A 24,990-nucleotide genomic window follows, 5' to 3' on the forward strand; every position below is an offset into this window, starting at 1 on the left:
GATGATGAGAAATAGAGAAAGGAATATGAAGAAGAAAGAAAAGGGAGGGAAATGAATAAGAGGACAGGGGGAAATGTAAAGGACAGAAGATGATGGAGAAGAGAGGAAGAAGGAAGAGAAGAAAAGTTGAGACAGGGAGATGAAGAAATGAAGGGAAAAAGGACAGGAAGGTGGAGATGTAAATAATGATGAAAAGAAGGGTGGATGGTTAAATGAAAGAAGATTGTAAAAAAAATCCCTTCCATTCATGAAGAATTGAAAGGATGAAGAGGTAAAAGAAAAGGGAAGGAAAAGAAAGGAAAGAGTGGATAGTAGAAGTAGAAAGGCAAAGGATAGAATTTTTGGAGATGTGAAGGGAGGAAGATGGAAGATGAAGGATGACTAAGAAGGATGCAATACAAAGGAAAAGGAAAGAAAGGGAAGGTGGAGAGGCAAAGGAAGGAGAGGAGAGACAGTAAGATCAAAAGGATGAGAGAGGAAGAACAAACGAGGAAGATGGACAGAAAACAAAGTAGAGGGAGGGTAAATAAAGATAAAGCAGGTGGAGCAGTGAAGAAAAAAGATGAGGGATAGAAAAGTGGAGAGGTAGAGGAAGGAAGTTGGAAAGAGCATTTAAGGGAAAGAAAGAAAAGGACAGGAAGAGTGGAGGTGTAAAGGAGAGAGGGTGAAGGAGAGAAAGGGTGGACTGGAGATGAAGATGAAAGATGGAAAGGGTTGAGAAGGAAAGGATATGAGATGAAGGAAAGAAACATGGAGGACGAAGAAAAGAAAGGGTGGATGTTAAAGAAAGTTGATCAAGAAACAGAATAGCATAAAGGTAAAGACAGAAGATGGATAGACAGGTAAAACAAAAAAGATGAAGGAGAGGAGGAATGTAGAATAAAAGGATAGTTGGAGAAGGAGGGTGGAGAGGTGAAAGAAAACATGAAAGCGAGGAAGAGTAGACAAGTTAGGGAGTGAGATGAGATGGAGAGAGTGATGGAGTAAAGAAACGAGAGAAAAGGATGATGTCTAAAGGAAAAAAGTAGAAGAGTGAGAAAGATGCAGGAGAGGAACAGTTGAGGAGAGTGAGAGGGAGAAGGAAGTGAAGGTTGGAGAGGTAAAGGAAAGGGAGGAAAATTACAGATACAGTTGAAAGAAGGTAAAGGAAAGAAAGGATGGAGAGGAAGAAAAGATGAAGGAGCTGGATGATAGAAGGTAGAGTGATATAGGAAACAAGATTAAAGTTAGGAAGTGTGGAGATGTAAAAGAGGAAATAGGATAGAAAGGTGGAGAGATAAATGAAGGAATGTAGGAGGAGGATGAGAGGAGCATGGAAGAGGAAAAAAATGAAGGAGAGGAAGAGTGGAGGGGAGATGAAGGGACAGATGGATAAGAGAGGAAAGAAGAAGATAGACAGGAACATGAAAGATTTAAAGAGTAGAGAGGAAAGAAGAAAGATGAAGCTTGGATGGGAGAGGGAGGAAGATTGAGGAAAGAAAAGGATGACAGGAGAAAGGGAGATAAGAGGATGTGTGGAAAGGAAGGAAGGAATAACAGAACAGAAAGGAGGGATAGTTAAACAAAGGAAGATAAAAATTTAAAGATACAACAGTGGAAGATGAAAGAATATAACTGAAAGGAAAAGTGGATGGATGAAACAGGGGGATTAAGGAAAGAAAGAATAGAGAGGAAGAAAGGAAGATGGAGGAGCAGGATAGGTAGAGGGTAGAATGGTATAGGAAACAAGAATAAGGATAGGAAGCATGGGGATGTAAAGGATAGAAAATAAAAGAAAGAGTGAAGAGGGAAAGGGAAGAATGTGGAGGATGAAAGGAGTATGAAAGGGAAAGTAATTAGAATGAAGGACAGGAAGAGTGGAGGTGTTAAGGGTGGAGGATGAAGGAGAGAAGGTGTGGATTGGAGAAGGAGATGAAAGATGGAAAGAGTTGGTAAAGGAAAAAAAGAAGATGTAAGGAAAGGTATGAAAATGGACAGGAAGGATGGTAGAGCAAGTAAGAGAAAAATAGAAAGGGTGAAGAGGAAAAAGAAAAGGGAAGGAAAAGAAATAAGAGGATGGGTGGATAGAGATGAAGATGGAAAGGATAAGTAGTGGAAGAAGAGATGAGGGATAGAAAGGTGAAGAGGCAGAGGAAGGAAGTGGAAGGAACATTTAAGAGAAAGAAAGAAAAAGACAGGAAGAGTAGAGGTGTAAAGGAGAGAGGGTGAGAGAAAAACTAAGTTTAAAGATAAAATGGTGGAAGATGATAGAAGATAAAGGAAAGGAAAAGTGGATGGGTGAAACAGGGGGATTAAGGAGAGAAAGGATAGAGAGAAAGATGAAGGAGCAGGATGGGTAGAGAGTGGAATGGTGTAAGAAACAAGATTAAAGGTAGGAAGCATGGAGATAAGATAGGAAATAAAAGAGAGAAAGGGTGAAGAGGGAAAGAATGAGGAATAAGCATGAAAGGGAAAATAAGAATGAAGGACAGGAAGAGAGGAGATGTTAAGGGTGGAGGATGAAGGAGAGAAAGATGGAAAGGCTTGAGAATCTAAGGATAAGAGATGACGGATAGAAAAAGTGGAGAGGAAATGTTAAAGAATAGTGTAAAGGTAAAGTTAGGAGATGAAGGAGGGGAAGAGTGGATGGGTAAAATGAGAAAGATGAAGGGCAGGAGGAATGGAGAACAAAGAATGAGTTGAAGCAGATGGAAGGTGGAGAGGTGAAAGACGAAAGGATGAAGGATGGGATAGAGCCCTACCTCCCATCTATGAAGGATAGAAAGGATGGAGAGAAGTTGAAAGAGACAAAAGGTGGATAAGCGACAGAGGGCGACGGAGAGGAAAGAAGTAAGATCAAGCAGAAGAAGGGTGGAGGGGAAAGGAAGGATGGTGAAAGAAAGGAAGAAGATCCAAGAAGATCTTCCTCCCATCCATGAAGGATAGAAAAGTCAATTAGTTGAGGAGGAAGAGCAAAGGTCATTAGACAAAGGAAGCAAGGTGGAAGGAAAAGGAAAGAAAGTGATGGTGAGAGGGTGGATGGTAGAAGTAGGAAGGTGAAGGATAGAAATTTTGGAGATGTGAAGGGAGGATGATGGAAGACAAAATGTGATTAAGAAAATAAAGGGTAAATGAGAAAGATAAATGGAAGATAAAGCAGGTGGAGCAGTAAAGGAAAGAGATGAGGGATAGAAAAGTGGAGAGGTAGAGGAAAGGGAGGGAGATTAATAAGAGGACAGGGGGAAATGTGAAGGATAGAAAATGACAGAAGAGAGGTGGATGGGAGAAGGAGGAAGATGTAGGAGAGGAAAAGTTGATGAGAGACAGGCAGATGAAATGAAGGAAAAAAGGACAGGAAAGTAGATCAATAAACAGTTAAGACAGAAGATTAAGGAGGGGAGGGATGGATGGGTAAAACAAGAAAGATGAAGGAGAGGAGGAATGTAGAATAAAAGGATAGGAGTTGGAGATGGAGAGGTGAAAAAACATGAAAGACGAAGAGTAGATGAGTTAGGGAGCAAGATGTTGATGGAGAGAGTGACTGAATAAAGAAATGAGAGAAAAGGATGATGTCTGAAGGAAGAAAGTGGAAGAGTGAGAAAGATGCAGGAGAGGGACAGTTGAGGGGAGTGAGAGGGAGAAGGAAGTGAAGGGTGGAGAGGTAAAGGAAAAAGAAAATTACAGATACAGTTGAAAGAAGGTAAAGGAGAGAAAGGATGGAGAGGAAAAGGGAGGAGAGAAAGAGTTGGTGGGAAAGAAAGGGAGACGGAGAGGTAAAAGAATATCAAGGACAGGAAGTGGAGAGTAAATAATGAGATGAGAAAGAAGAAGAACAGAGAGGAAAGGAGGGAGAATGAAGGAGAGGAAGGGTGGATGGCGAGGAATGGAGATGAAAGAGCAATGGTGGAGAGACAACTGATATAAAGGCTGAAGAGATACAAGAAGAATGATGAAGGATTGGAAGGGTTGAGGGGAGAAGAAGGAAGATGAAAGACAGGAACATAAAGAATGAATTAAAGAAATGGTGTGTTGGAGAAATAGAGAAAGGAATATGAAGAAGGAAAAGGAAGAAAATGAATAAGAGGACAGGGGGAAATGTAAAGGATAGAAGATGACAGAGGAGAGGAGTGAGTGGGTGAAGAAATGAGAGAAAAGGATGATGTCTAAAGGAAAAAAGTAGAAGAGTGAGAAAGATGTAGGAGAGGAACAGTTGAGGGGAGTGAGAGGGAGAAGGAAGTGAAGGGTGGAGGGGTAAAGGAAAGGGAGGAAAATTACAGATACAGTTGAAAGAAGGTAAAGGAAAGAAAGGATGAAGAGGAATAAGAGAAAAGGAAGGAGCTGGATGATAGAAGGTAGAGTGATATAGGAAACAAGATTAAGGATAGGAAGCATGGAGATGTAAAGGACAGAAAATAAAAGAAAGGGTGAAGAGGAAAAGGAAGGAATGTGGAGGATGGAAGGAGTATGAAAGGGCAAGTAAGAAGAATGAAGGACAGGAAGAGTGGAGATGTTAAGGGTGGAGGATGAAGGAGAGAAAGGGTGGATTGGAGAAGGAGATGAAAGATGGAAAGGGTTGAAAATCGAAGAATAAGAGATGAAGGATAGAAAAAGTGGAGGAAAAAGGAAGATGAAGAGAAAGGATGGATGTTAAAGAATAGCGTAAAAGTAAAGTTAGGAGATGAAAGAGGGGAAGGGTGGATGGGTAAAACCAGAAAGATGAAGGACAGGAGGAATGGAAAACAAAGAATATGAGTTGAAGGAGGTGAAGAGTGGAAAGATGAAAGAGAAAATATGAAAGTGAGGAAGAGTAGACAAGTTAGGGAGTGAGATCGAGATGGAGAGAGTGAGTTGGTGAAGAAATGAGAGAAAGACCGGAGAGATGGATAGGAAGGGTTGAGCAGAAAAGAAAACAGATGAAAGACAGGAACATAAAGAATGAATTAAAGAGAAAGGAGAAATAGAGAAAGGAATATGAAGAAGGACAGGGGGAGATGTAAAAGATAGAAGATGACAGAAGAGAGGTGGATGGGAGAGGGAGGAAGAAGCAGGACAGGAACAGTTGATGAGAGACAGGGAGATGAAGAAATGGAGGAAAATTAAGGACATGAAAGTAGATCAATAAACAGAAAAACAGTAAAGACAGAAGATTAAGGAGGGGAAGGATGGACGGGTAAAACAAGAAAGATGAAGGAGAGGAGGAATGTAGAATAAAGGTTAGGAGTTGGAGATGGAGGGTGGAGAGGTGAAAGAAAACATGAAAGAGAGGAAGAGTAGATGAGTTAGGGAGTGAGATGAGATGGAGAGAGTGACTGAATAAAGAAATGAGAGAAAAGGATGATGTCTAAAGGAAAAAGTAGAAGAGTGAGAAAGATGCAGGGGAGGAACAGTTGAGGGTGGAGTGGTATAGGAAACAAGATTGAAGTTAGGAAGTGTGGAGATGTAAAAGAGGAAAAAGGATAGAAAGGGTAGAGAGATAAATGAAGGAAATGGAAAGACACAGGAGAGGTTGGGTGGAAGAAAGGAAGATGAAGGAGTAGGATAGGTAAGAGAAAAGAGTGAAATGTTGAAGAGGAAAAGGAAACAATGTGGAGGATGAAAGGAGTATGAAAGGGAAAATAAGAAGAATGAAGGACAGGAAGAGAGGAGATGTTAAGGGTGGAGGATGAAGGAGAGAAAGGGTAATTTTCAACCCTTTCCATCTTTCATCTCCTTCTCCAATCCAAAGAACAAGAGACGAAGGATAGAAAAGTGGAGAGGAAATGAAGGATGATGAAGAGAAAGGGTGGATGGTTAAAGAATCAAGAAAAAGAAAAGTGTAAAGGTAGGAGATAAAAGGACGGGAAGGTTGAAAGGGTTAAAAGAGAAAGATGAAGCACAGGAGGAATGGAAAATAAAGAATATGAGTTGAAGGAGGTGAAGAGTGGAAATAGGTAGAGGGTGGAAAGGTATAGGAAACAAGATTAAAGATAGGAAGCGTGGAGATGTAAAGGATAGGAAATAAAAGAAAGGGTGAAGAGTGAAAGGAAATAATGTGGAGGATGAAAGGAGTATGAAAGGGAAAATAAGAAGAAGAATGAAGGACAGGAAGAGAGGAGATGTTAAGGGTGGAGGATGAAGGAGAGAAAGATGGAAAGGGTTGAGAATCTAAGGATAAGAGATGAAGGATAGAAAAAGTGCAGAGGAAAATGAAGGAAGATGAAGAGAAAGGGTGGATGGTTAAAGAAAAGTGTGAAGGTAAAAGTAGGAGATGAAGGAGGGGAAGGGTGGATGAGTAAAACCAGAAAGATGAAGGACAGGAGGAATGGAAAACAAAGAATAAGAGTTGGAGGAGATGGAGGGTGGAGAGGTGAAAGAGAAAACATGAATGAGAAGAAGAGTAGATGAATTAAGGAGCGAGATGGAGAGTGAAAAGGTGAAGAAATGAGAGAAAGGCCAGAAAGATATAAGAATAATGAAGGACAGGAAGGGTTGAGGGAAGAAATGAATAAGAGGACAGAGGGAAATGTAAAGGATAGAAGATGAAAGGTGGATGGGAGGTGTTGAAAGAGATGAAATGTACATGGACAAATGAAGGAAGATAAAGATTTTGCAGTAAAAGGATAGAAGATGAAGGTAAATAAAAGATAGAAAAGAGAAGAGGGAAGGGTGGAGAGGCATTTCAACAAAAATGCAAAAACATGACATCAAGCCTTTACATTCAGATACATATACAGAGACCCTCCTCCCCCTCACTACAAACAGCCCCGTCTATACACCAACAATATCATTTAGCAGACTGTAATAAACATATTCAGCCCCAAGATAGAAAGGATAGAAAGATGAAGGAAGCTGAAAGAGAAAACTTGGAGGAAGATGTAAGAGATGAACAGTTGACAGGAGAAAGGGAGATGAGGGGAAGGGTGGAAAGGAAGGAAGGAGAATTAGGGACGTAAAGGAGGGATGGTTAAAGAATCAAGAAAAAGAGTAGTGTAAAGGTAAAGTTAGGAGATGAAGGAGGGGAAGAGTGGATGGGTAAAATGAGAAAAATGAAGGGCAGGAGGAATGGAGAACAAAGCATATGAGTCGAAGCAGATGGAAGGTGGAGAGGTGAAAGACAAAGAGGCAGAGGAAGGAGAGGAGAAACAGGAAGATCAAAAGGATGAGAGAGGAAGAACAAATGAGGAAGATCAACAGAAAAAGTTGAGGGAGGATGGGTAGGAGAGGGAGGATAAATAAGATGAAAGATAAAGCAGGTGGAGCAGTAAAGGAAGAAGATGAGGGATAGAAAAGTGGAGAGGTAGAGGAAAGAAGTTGGAAGTAGCATTTAAGGGAAAGACAGAAAAGGACAGGAAGTGTGGAGGTGAAAAAGGTGGAGGATGAATGAGAGAAAGGGTGGATTGGACAAGGAGATGAAGGATGGAAAGGGTTGAAAAAAGGATAAGAGATGAAGGATACGAAGAAAGAGAGAAAGACCGGAGAGATACAGGAAGAATGATGAAGGATAGGAAGGGTTGAGGGGAGAAGAAGGAAGATGAAAGACAGGAACATAAAGAATGAATTAAAGAAATGATGTTGAGAAATAGAGAAAGGAATATGAAGAAGAAGGAAAAGGGAGGGAAATGAATAAGAAGACAGGGGGAAATGTAAAGGATAGAAAATGACAGAAGAGAGGTGGATGGGAGAGGGAGGAAGATGTAGTGGAAAGGAAGAGAGGAAAGTAAGAAAAATGAAGGAGGAAGAGTGGAGGTGTTAAGGGGTGGAGGATGAAGGAGAGAAAGGGTGGATGGTTAAAGAATAAAGAAAAAGAATAGTGTAAAGGTAGGAGATAAAGGACGGGAAGGTTGGATGGGTAAAACGAGAAAGGTGAAGGACAGGAGGAATGGAAAATAAAGAATGAGGTGAAGATGAATGATGAAAGACTGAAAGGGTTGAGAAGGAAAGGATATGAGATGAAGGAAAGAAACAGTGGAGAGAAAAATGAGGGAGGATGAAGAAAAGGAAGACGTAAAGACGTAAGGTAAAGATAGGAGATAAAAGAGGGGAAGGGTGGATGGGTAGGAGGAATGTAGAATAAAGGATAGGAGTTAAAGGAGATGGAGGGTAAAAGAAGTGAAAGACAAAACATGAAAGGAAAGAGAGGAACAGTAGATGAGTTATGGAGCAAAATCAAGGTGGACAGGTGATTGAAGGAGATGGAAGGTGGAAAGAATGAACAGGTAAAGAAACAAGAGGAAAGGTAGATGTTTAAAAGGGAGGAAGTTGAAGACTGAGGAGAGATAGGTCACAGAGAGAAGAAGAAGGACAGCAAGGGTAGATGAGTGAAGGAGGGAAATGAAGGAGAAGAACAGTATAAGGTAAGCGAACGATGCTTCCCTGCCTGTTGGAGCCAGTCAGACGGTAGCGTTGTTGTCTTTGCCGTCACCGTCTGCCTTCGTCTTCTTTGTGAGGCTTTTTTTCTCCAAGGCAAGCTTCTGAAAAGGTTGTGTCCACTTTTCTGATGCAAGCCCTCTATCTCATCTCTCCTCCTTCTTCAGCTGACAGAAAGTTTGAAGGTGCCTCCACTTCCATTTCTGCAAGCAGCATCACCACCCTGGACTCTCCTATAAATGCCAAAAAGACAGAAATATACAGGACGTGTTAAAAAATGAAAAAAAACAGAGAGACAGAGCCAGGAATCGATATGAGATTTAGACCCTGCACCTCCACACAGGTGTTTTCACTTATTCTTGAAATGATTAGGTGTAGAGGGAGATTTCGGTCAAACAAGCTCTATACACATTCAGAGTCCAGAGAAAAAAATGATATCGTAGTAGGAAAAGCACAGGTGTAATGTGGCTGAATTAAATTTAGCTGATTTGGTTTCAGGGTCCCAGTATTGTGTGTGCTGGCTACGATGACAAGTCAAAATGTCTGCTGTGAAAACGGCCTATCAGGAAAAAATCATTAAAATCTCCTGCCAACATTTTACTAAGGCACAGGCATCTCTTTACTTCACTGATTATTATCTTAATTCACATAACTTTTGAATTTTGTGTGAATGTGAAGAAACAAACATTGTATTGTCATGTTTGAGTAACGTGTTTCAGTCCATTCACTTGTGGAGGAAGTATTTCCTGATCCTTTACTCAAGTAAAAGTAGCAATACTGCAATAAAATAAGAATACTGTACACCAGTACAAGTAAAAGTCCTGTATTAATTAGTAAGTCATATTAGAAAAATATAGGCTACTTTAAGTATGAAAAGTAAAAGTACTCATACATGTAACATGCAGCATTTTAATGTTGCTGGTCAAGGTGGATCTAATTTTAACTATTTTATATACTGTTGGGTGGTTTAATGTATTGTACATAATATAATATTTTATATAGTGGAGTAAGAATATAACATTTTCTATTATAGTGGAGTGGAAGTATAAAGTAGCATAAAATAGAAATGCTGAAGTACAGTACTTCACTACAGTACTTCAGTGTGTGATCTCCACCACTGAACTCATCTAGCAAACTAAAACATATGTTTAGTCCACTGCATTTCATAAATAACCTACTAAAATCTTCCATAGATTTATAGTATATGTAACATTATTGCATTTTGTGTGTGTGTGTTTTTATTTAAATACTGCAAACCATCGCACCTATTCCTGTCAGTGGTAAATGAGTTTGTTGGAAAATCTAGATCAATTAGGCCTACAGTCCAGTTTTTATATGGTTGAGATGAAAGAATATACATGTGAAATAAAAAAATAATAGAAAATAAATAGGAATAGAAATAAGATGAGTAAATTACATGATTTAAACTAATATGAATTAGGCTTTTCACACAAACATTGGTGGTTACGCAGAGTAGCCTACTTTCAGTCAATGGGTCAACAGCAGCAGAAAAAAAAATCTGTTTTAGGATCTTGAGATTTAATTAAATGTACACACCATAAACATATGTCACAAACTGGAGAGAAACCCTGTTTCAATCATGAAATCAATCCTGTATTTATTGCATATCAATTAAAATATGCAATAAAGTGTATTTTGGGGTATTTGGGGGTTGGTTGGGAGCAGATTCTTACACAGACTGACATTATTTTTTTAAGTGAGGCATTAACTTTAGTTATCAAACTGTATGAAAATCTAATTGCTTTCCAGAAAAAGACAACATTTAATTAATTTGTTGAAACCTGAGGCAAATACAAAGACATGAGAGAAAAAGTAAGCTATCCCAGATAAGTGCAATCCTAAATTACAGTCAATGTTTGCCCAAAGGTTTGCCATCTTCAAATAAGAAAATCTTACCATGCTTCTCCCGCTGTGTCTACTCTCCATGTGTATCAACTGAACAAAGATCCCATCGAATATGAAGAAACAGATGACTGAAGATTTGAAGATATATTCCCACTGAAAAAAAACTGCCTTTCAGTTCAAGATCTGAGTGAGACTGAGTGGACAGTGTAGAATTTTTACATTATGATAATGTGCTGGTAGTTCTAGAATTCGCATATATTAGAATGCTCATTATGATATTCTGGTGACACACATTCCGTCTTACAGCACAGAAAATGCTGCTTTTAAAACATTTTACTGTCAGAAAACAAATAAAACTCTTGTGCTGCTGTTTGAAGCAGAAGTGGGAACATGACAGTTGTACAAGTCACAAGTAGTCAAGTCTTGACTCTAAAGTCGAGACAGACATGTTCAAGCCCCAGAAAACAAAAGCCACATAATGAGCTCATGTGTTTGTGTGACATTTTAGGCTCAAGACACATTTCTGTCCAGTCTGTTTGACTGCAACATGCATAAAAATGCTTCTTTTTACATAAAATCATTAAAAAAAAATCTTTATATTATCATTTGACATTTTTCTCTGTTGCTGGTTTAAAAAACCCTACACACCTGTCATTTTTGGTTTGTGTACACAAAAAAAAGAAAATTAAGACTATGCACAGTAAACTATTTTTAGTTGAAACACCAAACTATTGCTGACACACTGCATAACTTTCAAATGCACTATAATACACTCTAGTCTTCTTGCTTATGGGCAGTAAGTGGTTGACAAAACCATGCTGTACATAAGATTATTATCAACTATCCTGAATAAAAGACTCAGGCTGTTGATTCTACAGTTCATCATTTTACACTCATGCAGTCCACGTTGTTATGTTTGCATAAAGCATCACCTGAAAGCCACTGTATTATGTTTATATTTGACATTTCAGATGCTGTAGACTTGATTCTTGGCCAAACCTAAGTATTGTTTATATAAATCTGCTGTATTACATGCCATCAGGAATTTAGAAACTACTGGGATATAAATTCGATCAAATTCATGTTTGTTATACAATATACAAATAAGAAGTTCATAGAAAAGTGTCAATAATTATTCAAATGAAATGTCTCTGTAATCCTTTAGAGCAAGAAATAGTCACAAAAACAGAGAAAAGCATAAGGCACTGTGGAATAAAAATGGATTCTATCATAATCATTAAAAGTAGTACAGAAAACAATGTAGATATGCCAATATGATTATTTATTGTAGAATCAAACAATCATCATTTTTTATAATTTCTGTGTTCATTCTCCCTGTTGGTCACACTGCCCTAAAAGAGAAAAAGAATAACATTAAATATGTGAAAATACAATCAACATTTAATAGAAATATCTGGTAAAGCATCTTGACATTATTGACTGATCGATTGACTGAACACAGAATCACAAATGAGCGAAACTTACAAGAAATCCTTTCATTCTGTAGATTTTGGCAAAAGGCGATTCCTCCACACAACCCAAAACACTGCAAGGTGTGTCCACATGTGGAAACCCCTCAACTACCTGAAGGGGGGGAGGGAAACATCACCATGAATATGTAGAGAATAAAATGCTGAAGATGAAGTGTGAGGAGCCATGCTTACATTGTCCAGTGTGTCTGAAAGGCTGTCCAGTTCCCTTTTCCCTCCTGGGCTCAGTCCATATGACCAGTGCTGACAGCAGACCTGTGGCACCACTGAGCCCAGAAGCAGCAACCACAGTGCCAGGGTTTGCATAGCCATTCTGAGGGGGGGAGAGCTTTATATTACACATATAAGCAGGTCAGTAATCTTCTTATTTTTCCTAATCTAACCCCAAATACTGTCATAGTCCTCAATTTTAGATTACACCTGCCCAGATTTATGCATCACATCAGTGAAGTTTTTACCTTCTGTGCATAAGGCAAGCTGCTTCTCTGATTTGTTCTTGGCTGCTGTCCTTTGTGGATGCTGCTGCTGCTGCTGCTGAGCATTTTCCAAGGTTTATATGCTGCTTCCTTTCTTGTCAAAAGCCCAACACTTCACTGCAGGGGGTCACAAAGTGGGATTAAGCAACATTTACTGGTAACCCGCAGAGCTATTAAAAAGATTACAGTGTGTGATTTTTGTCCTTCCACAAAAAGAACAAGTGTCATCATCAGACCAGCTTTGTGTATGGCCGTGAAGTATCTCCAGTCATTTTCCAATACTTGCTGATAAACCAAAGATTCACAAATTAATGACAGAGAAAAAGACGAGGTGATAAAGACTTACTCTTCTTCATAGCAGTTTATTTATAACAGTCATTTATGGAAATATATTTCCACGGTCGAGTGCAATAATCATACTCAGGGAGAACTACACCGCCCCCTGTCTCAAACAAAAAAAAAAAAACAACCTCTGCCCCATATTGCATTCAGAGAGATGTATTAAAATAAATAACCATAGCTCTTTGTGATTTTCACACTCATGGTGAAATACACAACATGATTGCCTTCATCATTCATTCTCACAGGCTGGGTACCTACGATTGAACTGAGTGAATAGTATTGCATCGGAGCAGCTTTGAGCTACAGCTAAAGAAACTTCACCAGTCAAAGGCGAGGATAGCTCTTCACACATGCAAACAGACAATGTCCAGTAAGAACTGAAGTGAGATTGTTCCTTAACAAAACATCTGCCCAATCTATTAATAGTGATTTTTTTTTTTTTTGGAAGCACTGGATTTGATTTACATAAGATAACAAGCATTAAACATTTTTGGTGAAAAGATATAACATGTTACAAATCAAATATATACTTGTGCAAATACGTTCAAAAGCATGATTAAGTGATATACGTCATGTAAATGGAACATGTTTTCAGGCAAGTCCACAACATGTGAACACGGCCTTCTGTTAAAGCACACCAAGTTGGATTATTTTCTCACAATGGGATATGAGGAATAATGAATGTCGTACATAAACATTACAATAAGTAGTGACCACAGTCAAACGCATGCAACTGTGGATCTCTCACACACCGGATTACAAAAAAAACAAAACAAAAGAGGTAGATTCACAGAGCGCAAAACGAGGGAGAGCTTTTTAAGAACACAATATTCAAAAGTAGGAAAAGAGAAACCTCACAGCTGTAAATCATGTATTGCATACCCAAGCTGTGTTTGAAAACTAGCCTGTCGCATAGTTTTATGGTGCATTAACAGCACGTCTGGCCTTTGAGACTGTGCTGTTGTATGGCTTTGGCTTGCATTGCTTCCTTTATAGTGTGTTGTATCCAGCAAAAGTAAGTTACATACTTAAAGAGGAACGTACAGCGTGACAGTTATTGGTAAATGACCCCTTCAGTTTCTGCTACAGCAGCATTCAGTGAAGCTCAGTACTCTGAACTTTACTGCAAAAGTCTGGTTTTTGACTCCCATTAACATGTCAAGTAATATGAAATGAATATAAGTTATGCAAAAACATTAAATGAGTATAGTTGTTGGATCGCATCCAGACACATCTACATACACTAGGAACATTATTTTGTTTTGGTGATATATGTAGCTGAACATTTTAAAACATCCTACCATACAAACATACATGGACAACCCTGGATAAATTCTAGTGCAAGATATTTAAAGCTAATGTAACATAGGTGGAATGCCAGGGATGTGCATACAACTACCTGTGCTGTACACAGGTATAGAGAGATTGATAGTAGGGGAATATACTGTAAGAGGAACTGAGTAATAAAGAAGCCATCTGTGTCCAGACCGGACTTGTAGGCGTGTAACCGAGTTATCTGACACTCTGGGACATGTGCAGCGGGGTCAGCATCTCTTCAAAAATGGCTCCTTTCACGTTGGATCCTCTCAGGTTTGCTTCTTGTAGATCACAGCCAGACAGGTCGCAGTTCTGCAAAGACGCAGCAGGGACGTAACAGTAAGACAGGAAGATTACATGAACTAGTGAAAAGCTTGTAATGTAAGTGGAGAACTGTAATGTATTATGAATGTCGTACAAAAGCCTGTTGAAAAATGTTCACACACTTGCTGGCAATTTCATACAAGTGCCATGATGAAGTGTGTTGCCTTATGGAAGCTTTCAGTTGCTTGTGTAAAGCTTGACATTAAGGGTTAAAATGTCAATGTCATTTTATCAAAGAAAGAATGAATGTCATTTGTTTCATAACAAACAGTTAACATTTAGTTCAAAAAGTTTTTTCTTCAAGAAAAAATGGTTTGGCAGAAAATTAAAGGAATAGTTCAACATTTTGGGGAATACACAAAAGCAATTTAATTCCAATACAAATATAAAGATCAACTTCATTGTACTCATCATATTAATTGGTTATTTACTTATTCAACTCTATGCAACTTTAGCTTAAATTTTGGGGATCCTGCTACTGGGCTATCAGTAGGGAAATTGTTTGGGGGGAAAAAAAAAAGAAAAAAAAGAGGGATTCAGTTCAGGCTGACTATTATGTTCAGAGTCAAGTAATCTATCAATTATTTTTACAAATAATTGTTTAGTCTACAAAATGTTAGAGCACTAGTTCCCCAGAGCCCATGTTTGCACATTGCTCGTTTTTTTTTCCAAACAGTCCAATCCCCCCAAAAATTCTTCATCTTACACTGATATAAAACAAAGGAAATCTTTGAGGGGCTGGAAACAGAGAATGTTTGGTATTATTTCTTGATAAATGACTTAAACAATTGATTTATCATCAAAATACTTGCAGATGAATTTTCTTTCAGTGGTGTAGTGGATTCGTCGACTCATTGTTTAAGCTCTAGGTGCTACACAAACATATCTTAAAAACATCTGTAGGACAATTATTCAGATCTGCTTTGTTGCCCCATGATAAATACTAACTGTCATCTGCGTCAACATGTCTGTTTAAATGAACATTTTTAGAGATAATCCTTCTGATAGCCTTGACTTACCTCGAGATCAGTCCCTGCTAAAGTGGCGCCCCGCAGGTTACAGTTCTTCAGCTTTGCATTTTTGAGAGTGGCCACACGCAGGTTGATACCAGTCATTTGACTTCCTTCCATGTCAACTCCTTTCAGGTTGGCTCCTAATTTACAAAAACACTTGCTGAAAACATGACAACAAATGTGGGACCGCAACTTAATTGAGTAAGATTTGTGATGGATTACCTTCTAGGTTGGCCTTCAGTCCGGATGGATCTTCAAAATTGCATCCTTTGAGAGAAGCTCCTTCAGCATTGGAACAGAGCATCTTCACTCCTTGTAAGTTGGCGCCCTTCAAGAAACAAACATCAACAGTATTCATAATGTTTTATTGAAAATTTTACATCACACCCCACAAGACATTGGTGTTAAGTCCCCAAACAGAGAAGCAAACAGTCTGCTTGTTATTTTTTTTTAAAGGGGTGAATAAGAGTGTAGGTGTGGACTATGGGCAAACATGTTCAAGAACAGAATGGCCTTTACTTCACAAAACTGAGGAGGCAGGAGGTCTGACGTGGCCAAATACCAAAATCACAGCCCATTGTTCACCAGCAGGAAGGCCAACAATTAAAAATAACACAAAAATTACACACAACTCAGACAGACGTAGGAAATGTTCACTTCCCCACAGTGAAACACTTTTGTTGTTGGTGCTGTATGTCCACATGAATCATTGGCCCTGTTTACAGTTGGCATTAACATACGTCTCCGCATGCATCTTGAGTGACCACTTCGGATCGGATCTCACTTCCCTCCCCGCTATATATGCAAATAAACACATAGGCTACATAATTACATCCACTTGCAAAGACCAAATTCGTTGCTGTTTTTATTCGGCGTGGGGACCGGGGGTCCGTGTACTCTCCATCCAAAGAAAATCAAATACCTCATGAAAATCAAATACCCTTCTTATTGATTTGCTCTAGCGCCACATCTGAAGATATATATATATATATAACAAATATAGAATCATGCAGTGATCTCCCCATTGAGAGACGCTCTGCGCATTTACACACGAGGCACAGCAGCATAATTTCATTGATTATTTAAATCTCCAAAACACACTGACAGGATCAGTCAGGATCTAATGGTAATTAATGTCCTGCGTTCTTCTGCACATCTAAAAGGTCAGCTGTTACATACACACAGTCCAGGATCATACAGTACAGCCCAGAGTGCTGACAGGAACAGAGCTCTCAGACTTACATCCAGGTTGGCTCCAGATAGATCAGCCCGCTCCAGATTGGAACAGCACAGGTTGGCATGTGTCAGATTGCAGCGGCTGAGATTTGCCATCTTGAAATTGATGTAACGCAAATCAAGCCGGGAGAGATCGGCCCCACTGAAATTAAGACCCTGAAAGAAGAGTGTCATATATTATGTTGATATAGAGAAATGATGGGGTAAATTAATGAAAACTTTTTTCATTAGCTGTACCTGGCAGCGGAGCTCTGACTTGGTGGGCGTTGCCAGAAGAAAACGGACAAACTCTTTGCGGGAAATGGGGGAGTGGTCCTCAGGTGGCTGAGAGTTCTGGTTTGAAAGTAAAGCAAGTCAGTATACACTGAGGGGAGCCATCATATTAATAAATTGAAACAAGTATCTACCTTTCTCACTTCATATTACCTTGATTGCTACTTCCAGCTGTTCAGCAAGTTGCTCAATTCCAAAGAAACGAGCCTCCTCGAGGACACCTGGAAAACAAATTCCACAATTCTACCAAACTGTGCTTATTTTCTCATGTTATTAGGAAATGACTGTGAGGATTTTATTCTATAGACTTCACATTTTTGGACTGGTCAAAAAGCTTACCTCGTATATTGATGCCTTCATTGATAATGAGCTGACCGTGTCTCAAGTAGTTGAGAATAGGCTCAAAGTATTCGGGGCTGCGGTCGATAAGGTAAGCCCCATGCTCGTCCTGCTTGTTCCCCCACACATCTGGAACAAACACAGAGATTCATAAAATCCATTTGAAAGGAAGATTCACATTAAACAAAATTGAAATGTTTCTTGATTGGTTTCAGCTCTGTAGCCATAACTTACCTTTCTCCCTAAACATGTGAGCAAGCATACTCTCTGGTTCTTTGCTGACCAAGGTGCTCCTGTACAAAAAAAAACAAAACAGACATGTTCAGCCAAGAAGTGAATGAATAAAAATGTACGTAACACAGTAGATCCTATCAACAGAAAGATACTGTTTAATTTAGGGTGTTTTATAATGTGTTCATTACAATGAAAACAGCTAATAGGACGTCACATACCTGGTGGTGGTGAACAGACGACCACCAATATTAAGGGTCAACCAATCAGTGTGAGCTCCATGCTGATCAGTAACTTTGACTTCATTCTGAGGGTCTGAGATATAAAAGAGAGGAAGAAGACAAAAGTGTCTGAGTGAGACTTTATTCACTGGTCAGTGAACGGGACTCCTGCAGCAAACATGACAGCACTCACCAATGAATGGATCTCCCTCTGAGACATACAACACGTCATCATCTCTGTTAGCACAGATTAGACAGATAAGACACACAATGAGGTGATAGAAATTCATAATGAGCTCAGCAGCATACAGTAACTGTTAACATTTTGTTACCTTATAAGGGCGATGTCATCTATGAGACCACCTTTTCCATTGTATAAACAGGAGGCTTTGATTCCTAACTTATTGCTTGCTACGGATAGTAAGTCAGACAAGGCTCCATAAACTGCTACAACCTGGGAGATAGAGAAAGATAAGACATCACTGGGTCTTACGGTACTGTCTTAACAAAACAAACAGAACAGAAACAAAATCATCTAGTCCAGTGGTTCTCAAACTTTTTCACATCAATAACCCTAAACTGACACAAATTAGACCCCCACCCCCACATAAGATTTTTACTTTTGGATGTTTTATTACGTAAAGTGTATAAAGCCCATGACCAAAATAGTCATACATCCTGAAATTGTGTTACTTGTGGATGGCTTTTTGCTGGGGGCCCCCTGGAACCACCTCAAGGACCCCTGGGGGTCCCCATACCCCACTTTGAGAACCACTGATCTAGTCCAGTGGCTCCCAGACTGGGGGTCAGGACCCACAAGGAATTAATCAAAGTGGTCACGTCATGATAGGACAGGATAGGATAAACAAAATAGTGATTTTTTTCCCCAAGCTTTCTTCTTATTTTTGCTTTATTTCTTGTGGATTTCTGTATTTTACCTCCTCAAGCCTCTAAAAGTTGTTCAAATAAAACAAAATAAGTCATTTATCTAGAGCTGCGAGGTTAGTCAATAATTGATTAGTCGAATAATCAATTAGTCAGAGATTAATCAGCAACTATTTTGATAACCGAAGAACCATTTTAATATTTTTTTAAGCAAAAATGTAAGAAGAAAATCAGCTTGTTTCAGCTTCTCAGATGTGATGACTTAGCCTATTGCTTTTCTTTGTGAGTCATGATGATAAGCTGAATCTTTGGGTTTTGGGCAGTTAATCAGACAAAACCAGATTATTGAAGATGTAACTTTGAACTGTCGAGAACTTAAACCAATATTTTTCACTTTTTTTCTGACATTTAGTGGACAAAACGATTAACCGATGAATCAAAACAATAATCGGTAATTTAACTGGCAGACAATGCAACATGTGACGATGGTCCCACGTAGACTTTACTTTATTTTGAGGGTTCACAGACCAAAAAAGGTTGGAAAAACTGATCTAGTCTAATACGAGATTTATCAGTCGCATTTAGCAATATAAGCAGGGTGAGCTAAGTTCATGCCATATGTAGGAAATATCACATGGAGCTAACATTTACCTTTACTTGATATAGTTGATAATAAAAGTGTAATATTTTCTTTAGCTATAATTAAACACGTAAGTTATGTTCAGTAAAACGCCAGTCATTCTGCGGCCCTAGCTCCTTCACTCACAGTCTGCCCGGTCGTTACCCACCTTGCCATTTTTAGATGTCCCGTTAACAAATAACGTAACTCTTCTCATTCTTTAGGTGCTTTGGTTTTAAGTACTTTGTTGTAATTTTAACAATAGTAATTATGTGGCCTCTGCCAGCTAACACTCGCTTGCAGAATCAAGCTGGCTATAGCTAGCTGCATCAGACAACAACACGAGACAAAAGATGCCTTTAGGAACAATCGAAAAAATCAGAGATTATAAGACTGTACTATTATGTGTCGGAGAAGCTGAGATATTGGACTTTTAGCCATACCCGAGCATGATAGTACTGTATGTTGACATTAATATAATTATGTATTACATAATTATATTAAATAGTACATTTGCTAATGTAGGACATTAAAGAAAACAGAAAAGATGAGTCATATTAGAAATGATTACCAATAGTGATGCATATGTATAAAAAAAAAAAGTGCATCAGTGTAATAGCTCGCATTTCATCATCATTTCGCCGCCACAGAACGACATTATGTGCTGCCGTTTTTCCTAAACAAATAGGCTACAACAAACAACTTTATCAATAACAGAGAGCACTTGAAGAATGCCTTCTGGCTGCAGCTCTACGATTGGTCGGGGTCTCATACGTAGCTACGCTTGATTTAAATCTCGTATGTCCCTTACTAATATCCACCATCCGCTGTTCGCCATCCCTAAGCCCGTTTGTTTTGTATGACAGTAATTTCTTATTTTACCGCGTGTCTACATTAGTTCAAACATATTTTACAAATTCATTGTAATTCTTTATGAATTCATTTGCGTCTAACTTTATTTCTGGGCGTGTGTGTTGTGGGAAGCCGGTCCTGTTGGTGGTGCAATACACCACAAACTTGGTCGACCACTTGTAATAGAAGAAGAAACACACGGAACTGACTAACAGAAACATGTTTACTCCGTGTGTATAACTTCAAAACTAATGTCCAGCCTCAGGTCTGAATTAGACTGGGGCTATTTTCATCACCCTGTCTGTGCCCATTAACACGATGGCGTCTGATCGACAGCAATGTGCGTGCTGCTCCCATCCAGCCTCCTGTCCCAGTGTTCACCAGACGCTGAGTGAAATGGATTTTGAACGAGGTTTGCTTTTATACAGTATGTCAGGCATGTGTTTACACTCTGTTGGTGCCATACCAACAGAGTTTTACAACACACTGACTGAATATATCCTTTCATTAAGGTGGTTGACTTGACCTCCTCCAAAATTTAAAACACTTGCATATTTCACCTTTGTTGGCTTGTCTGCAACTAACATTGTTCTTTATTGATGAGTCTCATCTGTCATTGAAGTGCACTGCTGTGTTTTGTCATCATAAGTGTTATTCTTATATGCAGGTATCTGGTCTGCTGCGATGGATGGGGACTTGGAGAGGGTCAAGTCCTTGATCCAGAAAGGCACACATCCTAACCTGAGAGACTCAGCTGGATACACAGCTCTAGTGAGTCTGCTGGGAAGCTGTTCGGGGCATTAGCTGTTGTATTCCCTGTTCACATGTCATGGATCTAAATTTCTGTTTCATTATTGTATGTTTTGTCTCAGCATTATGCAAGTCGCAGTGGTCATCTTGCCGTATGCAAGTTTCTTCTTGAGAATGGTGCTTGTGCATCTCCTCAGACACCAGGCGGTGCCACACCGCTCCATCGGTCAGCTTACTGTGGTCATCTGGATGTGGTTAGACTCCTGCTGCACCACAGGGCAGATCCAATGCTGTGTGATGACGACGGTGCGTCTCCTTTACACAAGGTAGGCATGTCATAGCACATGTACTACAGCACTGCCATGATAAAAACATTCCAGAGTTACAAAGTATATTTATTATGATTAAACTTGTACCTGTGTGTGTTATTTTGTTACATGCATGAGCAGGCTGCAGAACGGGGTCATGAAGAGGTGTGTCAGCTGCTTCTTGAACACTGTCCAGCACTCTGCAGCCAGGAGAACAAGAGGCTCCAGCTACCCTACCAGCTGGCACCTCAGGGAGATCTGCAGCAGCTCTTAAAACCGCCTCAATGACAACGGACACACTGCACCTGCAGTACGCAGAGTCACTACTGACTATGAACAGACAAATTATACGAGCTCAAAACAGACTTTATAAATAGGTGAGGTCCACTTTAAGTCCGGATTACATTCACCTTGACCTCACTATATTTGTCTGCTTTTTTCTCAACTGAACCTCAACAAAGTACCACTGAATGTAGCCTATTGAACATTACATCACCATACTAACTATATATATCTATGAGCTATAACCTATCTATAACCTATCTAATCACACCAAGGTCCAGCATCTGTTTCTGCTGCACTCTTATCAAGTAGTGGTAAATAAATAATAATTCTGTTTTGATTGGTCAATGACAGCAGCCGTCTCCAGATTCTTTTTATCATTGACCATGACAAGAAAAAAACAATACATCAGCCTTTATGTTATGTTATGAAGAGATGGTTACAACTGAGGTGTTTCGTTGGGGTTTAAGAGCTGAGTAGTGATAAATACACATATGTGATTGATCAGTGGGAGGAATTAAGTGACTATTCCCACTTCACCATCTGATGTGGTGTTAGTGGTTGAATCTAAATGTTCAGACATTGTAGTCACACTGAACTGTACTGCACTTTTGTTAAATATTTTACTGCGGGGTCCTTTGGCCTTGTGCACTCAAATTTGTAAGTTCAATACAAAAGCATGCATGAAAATTCATCTGCCAACAGACAAACAGCAGCTCAGTTTAAGAGACTGAAGTTTCCATTTTAATATGAAAGAGCTGAAAGCAGCAGGCAAGCTGCATCAATTTTCAAAAGGAACACAAAAAAATTATTGGATTATCTTGAAAGGTGATAAAATTACATAAAACGTGAATTCGACACAGTGAGCCAGAAAGCACCCAAAGCTTAAGCATAGTTAGTGATGATTGGTTGGAGTCATTTGAATGTCAGTCACATGCTGAATTTGTTGAGTGCACAGCATCTGCTCTCTCTACAGTGTTTATGATTGTTTGCTTTGACCATGTGGCAAGTTTGAGAGTCAATCAGAGTGTATTAAAACTGGAGGCAAAAGCTGTGCATGTTTTTGGCTTATTTGTTTAATTTTGTCAGGCAAATTAATCTGAAGTGATCCTGGCTGGGTTTGGCACAGCAGATGCTGGGCAGCAGGGGGAGCCATTGGCTTAAAAGCAGCATGTGTTTTTTTCTACTAGACCATGAGAATTAGCTGGCAGTTTACACAGAGTGACCTCATTCGATCCTCCCAGCACACGGTTGGAAAACTAAACAGGGTAACTGTTAGAAAAAGAAAAAAGCATCAGTGTTACAGCTGATAGTAAGTCATTATGAGTGGCTACTCATCTCATGTATATGCCTCTGAAGTGGGCTGTTCAAAGTATCAAGTAAACCGCAACATTTTAAAAATGTTTCCTTTATCTGATGATGATTGCAGTTCATTTTGATGTATTTGCTCAATTAGACATTTTATACATTTGACTTGGTGTTCAGAAACACTCAACCCACATACTGTTTTTTGCCAGTGACAGCCACATGTCTGAACTGCTTCTATCAGGTTTTAAGTATTTTGGCAAATACTTCAGACCTAACCTACCACTGCAGATGTTGATGGTCTGTGTATTTTGGTGAAATGATGACCTCAAACCACACAAATGTCACACAACCTAGAAACCCAGGCTTCTTATTTACTATAAATGGTGTTTTTGATGCCTCTTTGACCTGTACTAAAGATAATGCATAATTACCACCAGGTTTTATGTGTATTTCTAAGGATAACTGTTTTTTTTTAGAATGGATAAATTAGTTCAACTGTTTCTGTAAAACATTTCAAAGTTATTAGCTTTTGTCTTTCCATTCTCATTGAGATGACTCAAGTTATCAAAGGCTGGTCACATCACTCAGATTACTGAGTGCTCTCTTAAACAGTATTTATACACAAAGGGAACAAAGAATGGAAGCCTGGGGGGCAAATAAAGGATGTTGATATTTCCATATCTACTGAAACAGATGGAACTACTTCTAACTATTGTCTCACATAAGCATGTTGAATAAGTAACACATGCACATATATAGAGACGGATACCTTTTCCTTCCCCAGATGTGCACTTCTGCACTTCTTCTGCGCTCCTGCAGTCCGCATAAATACAAACCCGCGACAGAAACCTCTCGCTGCAGTCTGAGGAACTTTCATTGGGTCCGCTGGTGGGTGGTGTTTCCAAACTACCTTCAAACCACATCCAGTGCGGTGACTGGAGGGGTGCCAGGCCACATCTGGAGCTCATTGCAGCTGACGCCACACAGCACAAGGAGAAGGGGCGTCGGGGGGGTAGATGGGGTGGGATGGGGGTATTTTAGCTCGCAGAACTAAGCCAAGAGAGCTGTTTAGGCTCAGTGACAAGTTCCTCCTTCCACACAGCTGAGGAGCTGTTACCAAGATCACCCAACTTGAATGCCACATGTCAATGATAGCAGCCTTTTTTTTCACTGGTCACTGAGGAGATTGGTCTGGAGATATCCCTGTTTGTTTTCTAAATGGCACTAAAAACACAGCTCATTATGCTATTTGACTTTGCAGAGTGATTTTGACTGGCACACAGACGATCACACCCGCCCTCAGCACCCACTGATTGTTCCCTTGCCAGGTTCTATGTAACATAATCAAAGTTGATGTCTTAGATTTGCAAGCAGTGAGCGAGGTAATGAAAACCCTCTGTGTCACTCGGTAAAACTGGAGGAATGTTGAAGGGCCTCATTCTTTTTTTGGATAATTTTTCATGAGCTGGTTTGAATTTTAGAGCCCCTTTATGTGGAAACAATCAAAAACTGGCTTGTGTTAGGTGAAAATGAGCAGCTCTCTCAGAAAAAAAGGCACTTTTTTTCAGTTTCTTTCAAACAACTGTGCTACTTTATTCGGTTTTGCCTGTGAAAATGTTACAATGAGTGATACCTCGAAGAATAAGGTGTGAGTTTTTATGCCTATAGCTTTTGAAAGCTTTCATGTAATGTGAGGACTTAGGGAGGACTCCACAAGATGAGGAATTTGGATTACAGCTCTGTTTAGTGAGATTTATTTGGAAAGCAATGAAACTTCCTGGCCCGGGAACCCACTTCCACCATAATGAGCACAAGTTAAACCAGGACTGGATGTTATTTTCCTCAGAAATAGAAGGTGGTCTGTGTGCCATGCTTGCGTGGAGGATTTGAAGTTAGTGCCTGGGATTTTATTTTAAATAGGCTCGCACTTTCGTCTGTAAGAACTTTAAGAAAGCGAAGATGACAAGAACAGCTTGTTCTCTGTTTATATTGCTCCATCTTGAAGATTATGTTTAAGTGGTAAAATTAGTAGTTTCTGTGGCTACAAAAATTGAGTTCAACACTATAAAATATTTCACCCTCATGTTTCAGTGTGCCAAATGTTAATTTCCTTCATTTTGTTAATTCATGGGTGCTTGTTTTGATTAATCAAAGGGTCGTCTGGTCCTTATCTTTTCTGTGTCCACCTGTACTAAACTGATGCCATTCTCTGGCCTCCCAGCTGCCCTGGCAGAGCCGGACCTGTTTGAGTTAAACTGAAGTAATCAGGTAAATGGCTGGCAGATGGGCACACATTAAGACTGGAGTATCAGAGTCTGGCATGGAAGACCGCCCCATGTCGTCTCATCTGCATTGGTGAAGCAGGAGTGTGGGTGTTGGGTGAGGGGGTGTATGTAATCAAATCTACGGGAGCTGCTCCTCAGAGATGCTGCATAATCCAATTTAGGTCCACTCCCACTTCAAAGCAGCATGTCGTCTGCCGGTTGAAGTGATGTTGCAGATCTTACGCTCCCCCTTTCCAGGTCAGCGGGTG

The 24,990-nt window shown here is 39.6% G+C and overlaps 3 protein-coding genes across 4 annotated transcripts; 1 reads left to right on the forward strand and 2 right to left on the reverse strand.

Moving 5' to 3' along the window:
- Window positions 1-11,452: 11,452 nt before the first annotated feature.
- Window positions 11,453-12,426, reverse strand: LOC137193138 (progonadoliberin-1-like). Its single transcript, XM_067604371.1, has 4 exons — window positions 12,140-12,426; window positions 11,856-11,994; window positions 11,677-11,775; window positions 11,453-11,543 (listed from the first exon to the last, which is right to left on the reverse strand). The coding sequence occupies exons 1-4, from the start codon at window positions 12,148-12,150 to the stop codon at window positions 11,496-11,498; spliced, it is 297 nt and encodes a 98-aa protein (XP_067460472.1). The 5' UTR covers window positions 12,151-12,426; the 3' UTR covers window positions 11,453-11,495.
- Window positions 12,427-12,499: 73 nt separating this feature from the next.
- Window positions 12,500-19,319, reverse strand: kctd9a (potassium channel tetramerization domain containing 9a). The gene is made up of 12 exons (XM_067604358.1): window positions 19,127-19,319; window positions 17,786-17,907; window positions 17,647-17,690; window positions 17,454-17,547; window positions 17,236-17,294; window positions 17,002-17,130; window positions 16,816-16,883; window positions 16,627-16,722; window positions 16,396-16,545; window positions 15,376-15,481; window positions 15,160-15,293; window positions 12,500-14,128 (listed from the first exon to the last, which is right to left on the reverse strand). The coding sequence occupies exons 1-12, from the start codon at window positions 19,172-19,174 to the stop codon at window positions 14,012-14,014; spliced, it is 1,167 nt and encodes a 388-aa protein (XP_067460459.1). The 5' UTR covers window positions 19,175-19,319; the 3' UTR covers window positions 12,500-14,011.
- Window positions 19,320-19,743: 424 nt separating this feature from the next.
- Window positions 19,744-22,203, forward strand: ankrd39 (ankyrin repeat domain 39). 2 transcript variants are annotated; one of them, XM_067604391.1, is made up of 4 exons: window positions 19,744-20,221; window positions 20,477-20,580; window positions 20,757-20,885; window positions 21,009-22,203. In XM_067604391.1, exons 1-4 carry the CDS (start codon window positions 20,128-20,130, stop codon window positions 21,153-21,155), a joined length of 474 nt encoding a protein of 157 aa, XP_067460492.1. In that variant the 5' UTR covers window positions 19,744-20,127; the 3' UTR covers window positions 21,156-22,203. The 2 variants fall into 2 exon arrangements, with proteins under 2 accessions (XP_067460492.1, XP_067460483.1); XM_067604382.1 differs by having other exon boundaries at window positions 19,746-20,221; window positions 20,682-20,885.
- The last annotated feature ends 2,787 nt before the right edge of the window (window positions 22,204-24,990 follow it).

This window comes from Thunnus thynnus, chromosome 2, assembly GCF_963924715.1.
Source record: "Thunnus thynnus chromosome 2, fThuThy2.1, whole genome shotgun sequence".
Taxonomy (NCBI): Eukaryota; Metazoa; Chordata; class Actinopteri; order Scombriformes; family Scombridae; genus Thunnus; species Thunnus thynnus.

What these genes read in the sequence shown, in the direction of transcription:
- LOC137193138 (XM_067604371.1), bottom strand. An exon ending in TTTCAGACACACTGGACAAT is followed by an intron (nt 11,776 to 11,855) that starts GTAAGCATGGCT and finishes CCCCCCCTTCAG; the next exon opens with GTAGTTGAGGGGTTTCCACA. An exon ending in ACAGAATGAAAGGATTTCTT is followed by an intron (nt 11,544 to 11,676) that starts GTAAGTTTCGCT and finishes TTTCTCTTTTAG; the next exon opens with GGCAGTGTGACCAACAGGGA.
- kctd9a (XM_067604358.1), bottom strand. Translation starts at nt 19,174, where the DNA reads ATGAGAAGAGTTACGTTATTTGTTAACGGGACATCTAAAAATGGCAAG. An exon ending in TGAAGGCATCAATATACGAG is followed by an intron (nt 16,884 to 17,001) that starts GTAAGCTTTTTG and finishes TTTGTTTTCCAG; the next exon opens with GTGTCCTCGAGGAGGCTCGT. An exon ending in TAGCAGGGACTGATCTCGAG is followed by an intron (nt 14,129 to 15,159) that starts GTAAGTCAAGGC and finishes GCGTCTTTGCAG; the next exon opens with AACTGCGACCTGTCTGGCTG.
- ankrd39 (XM_067604382.1), top strand. Translation starts at nt 20,128, where the DNA reads ATGGCGTCTGATCGACAGCAATGTGCGTGCTGCTCCCATCCAGCCTCC. An exon ending in TGAAATGGATTTTGAACGAG is followed by an intron (nt 20,222 to 20,476) that starts GTTTGCTTTTAT and finishes TCTTATATGCAG; the next exon opens with GTATCTGGTCTGCTGCGATG. An exon ending in CAGCTGGATACACAGCTCTA is followed by an intron (nt 20,581 to 20,681) that starts GTGAGTCTGCTG and finishes GTTTTGTCTCAG; the next exon opens with CATTATGCAAGTCGCAGTGG.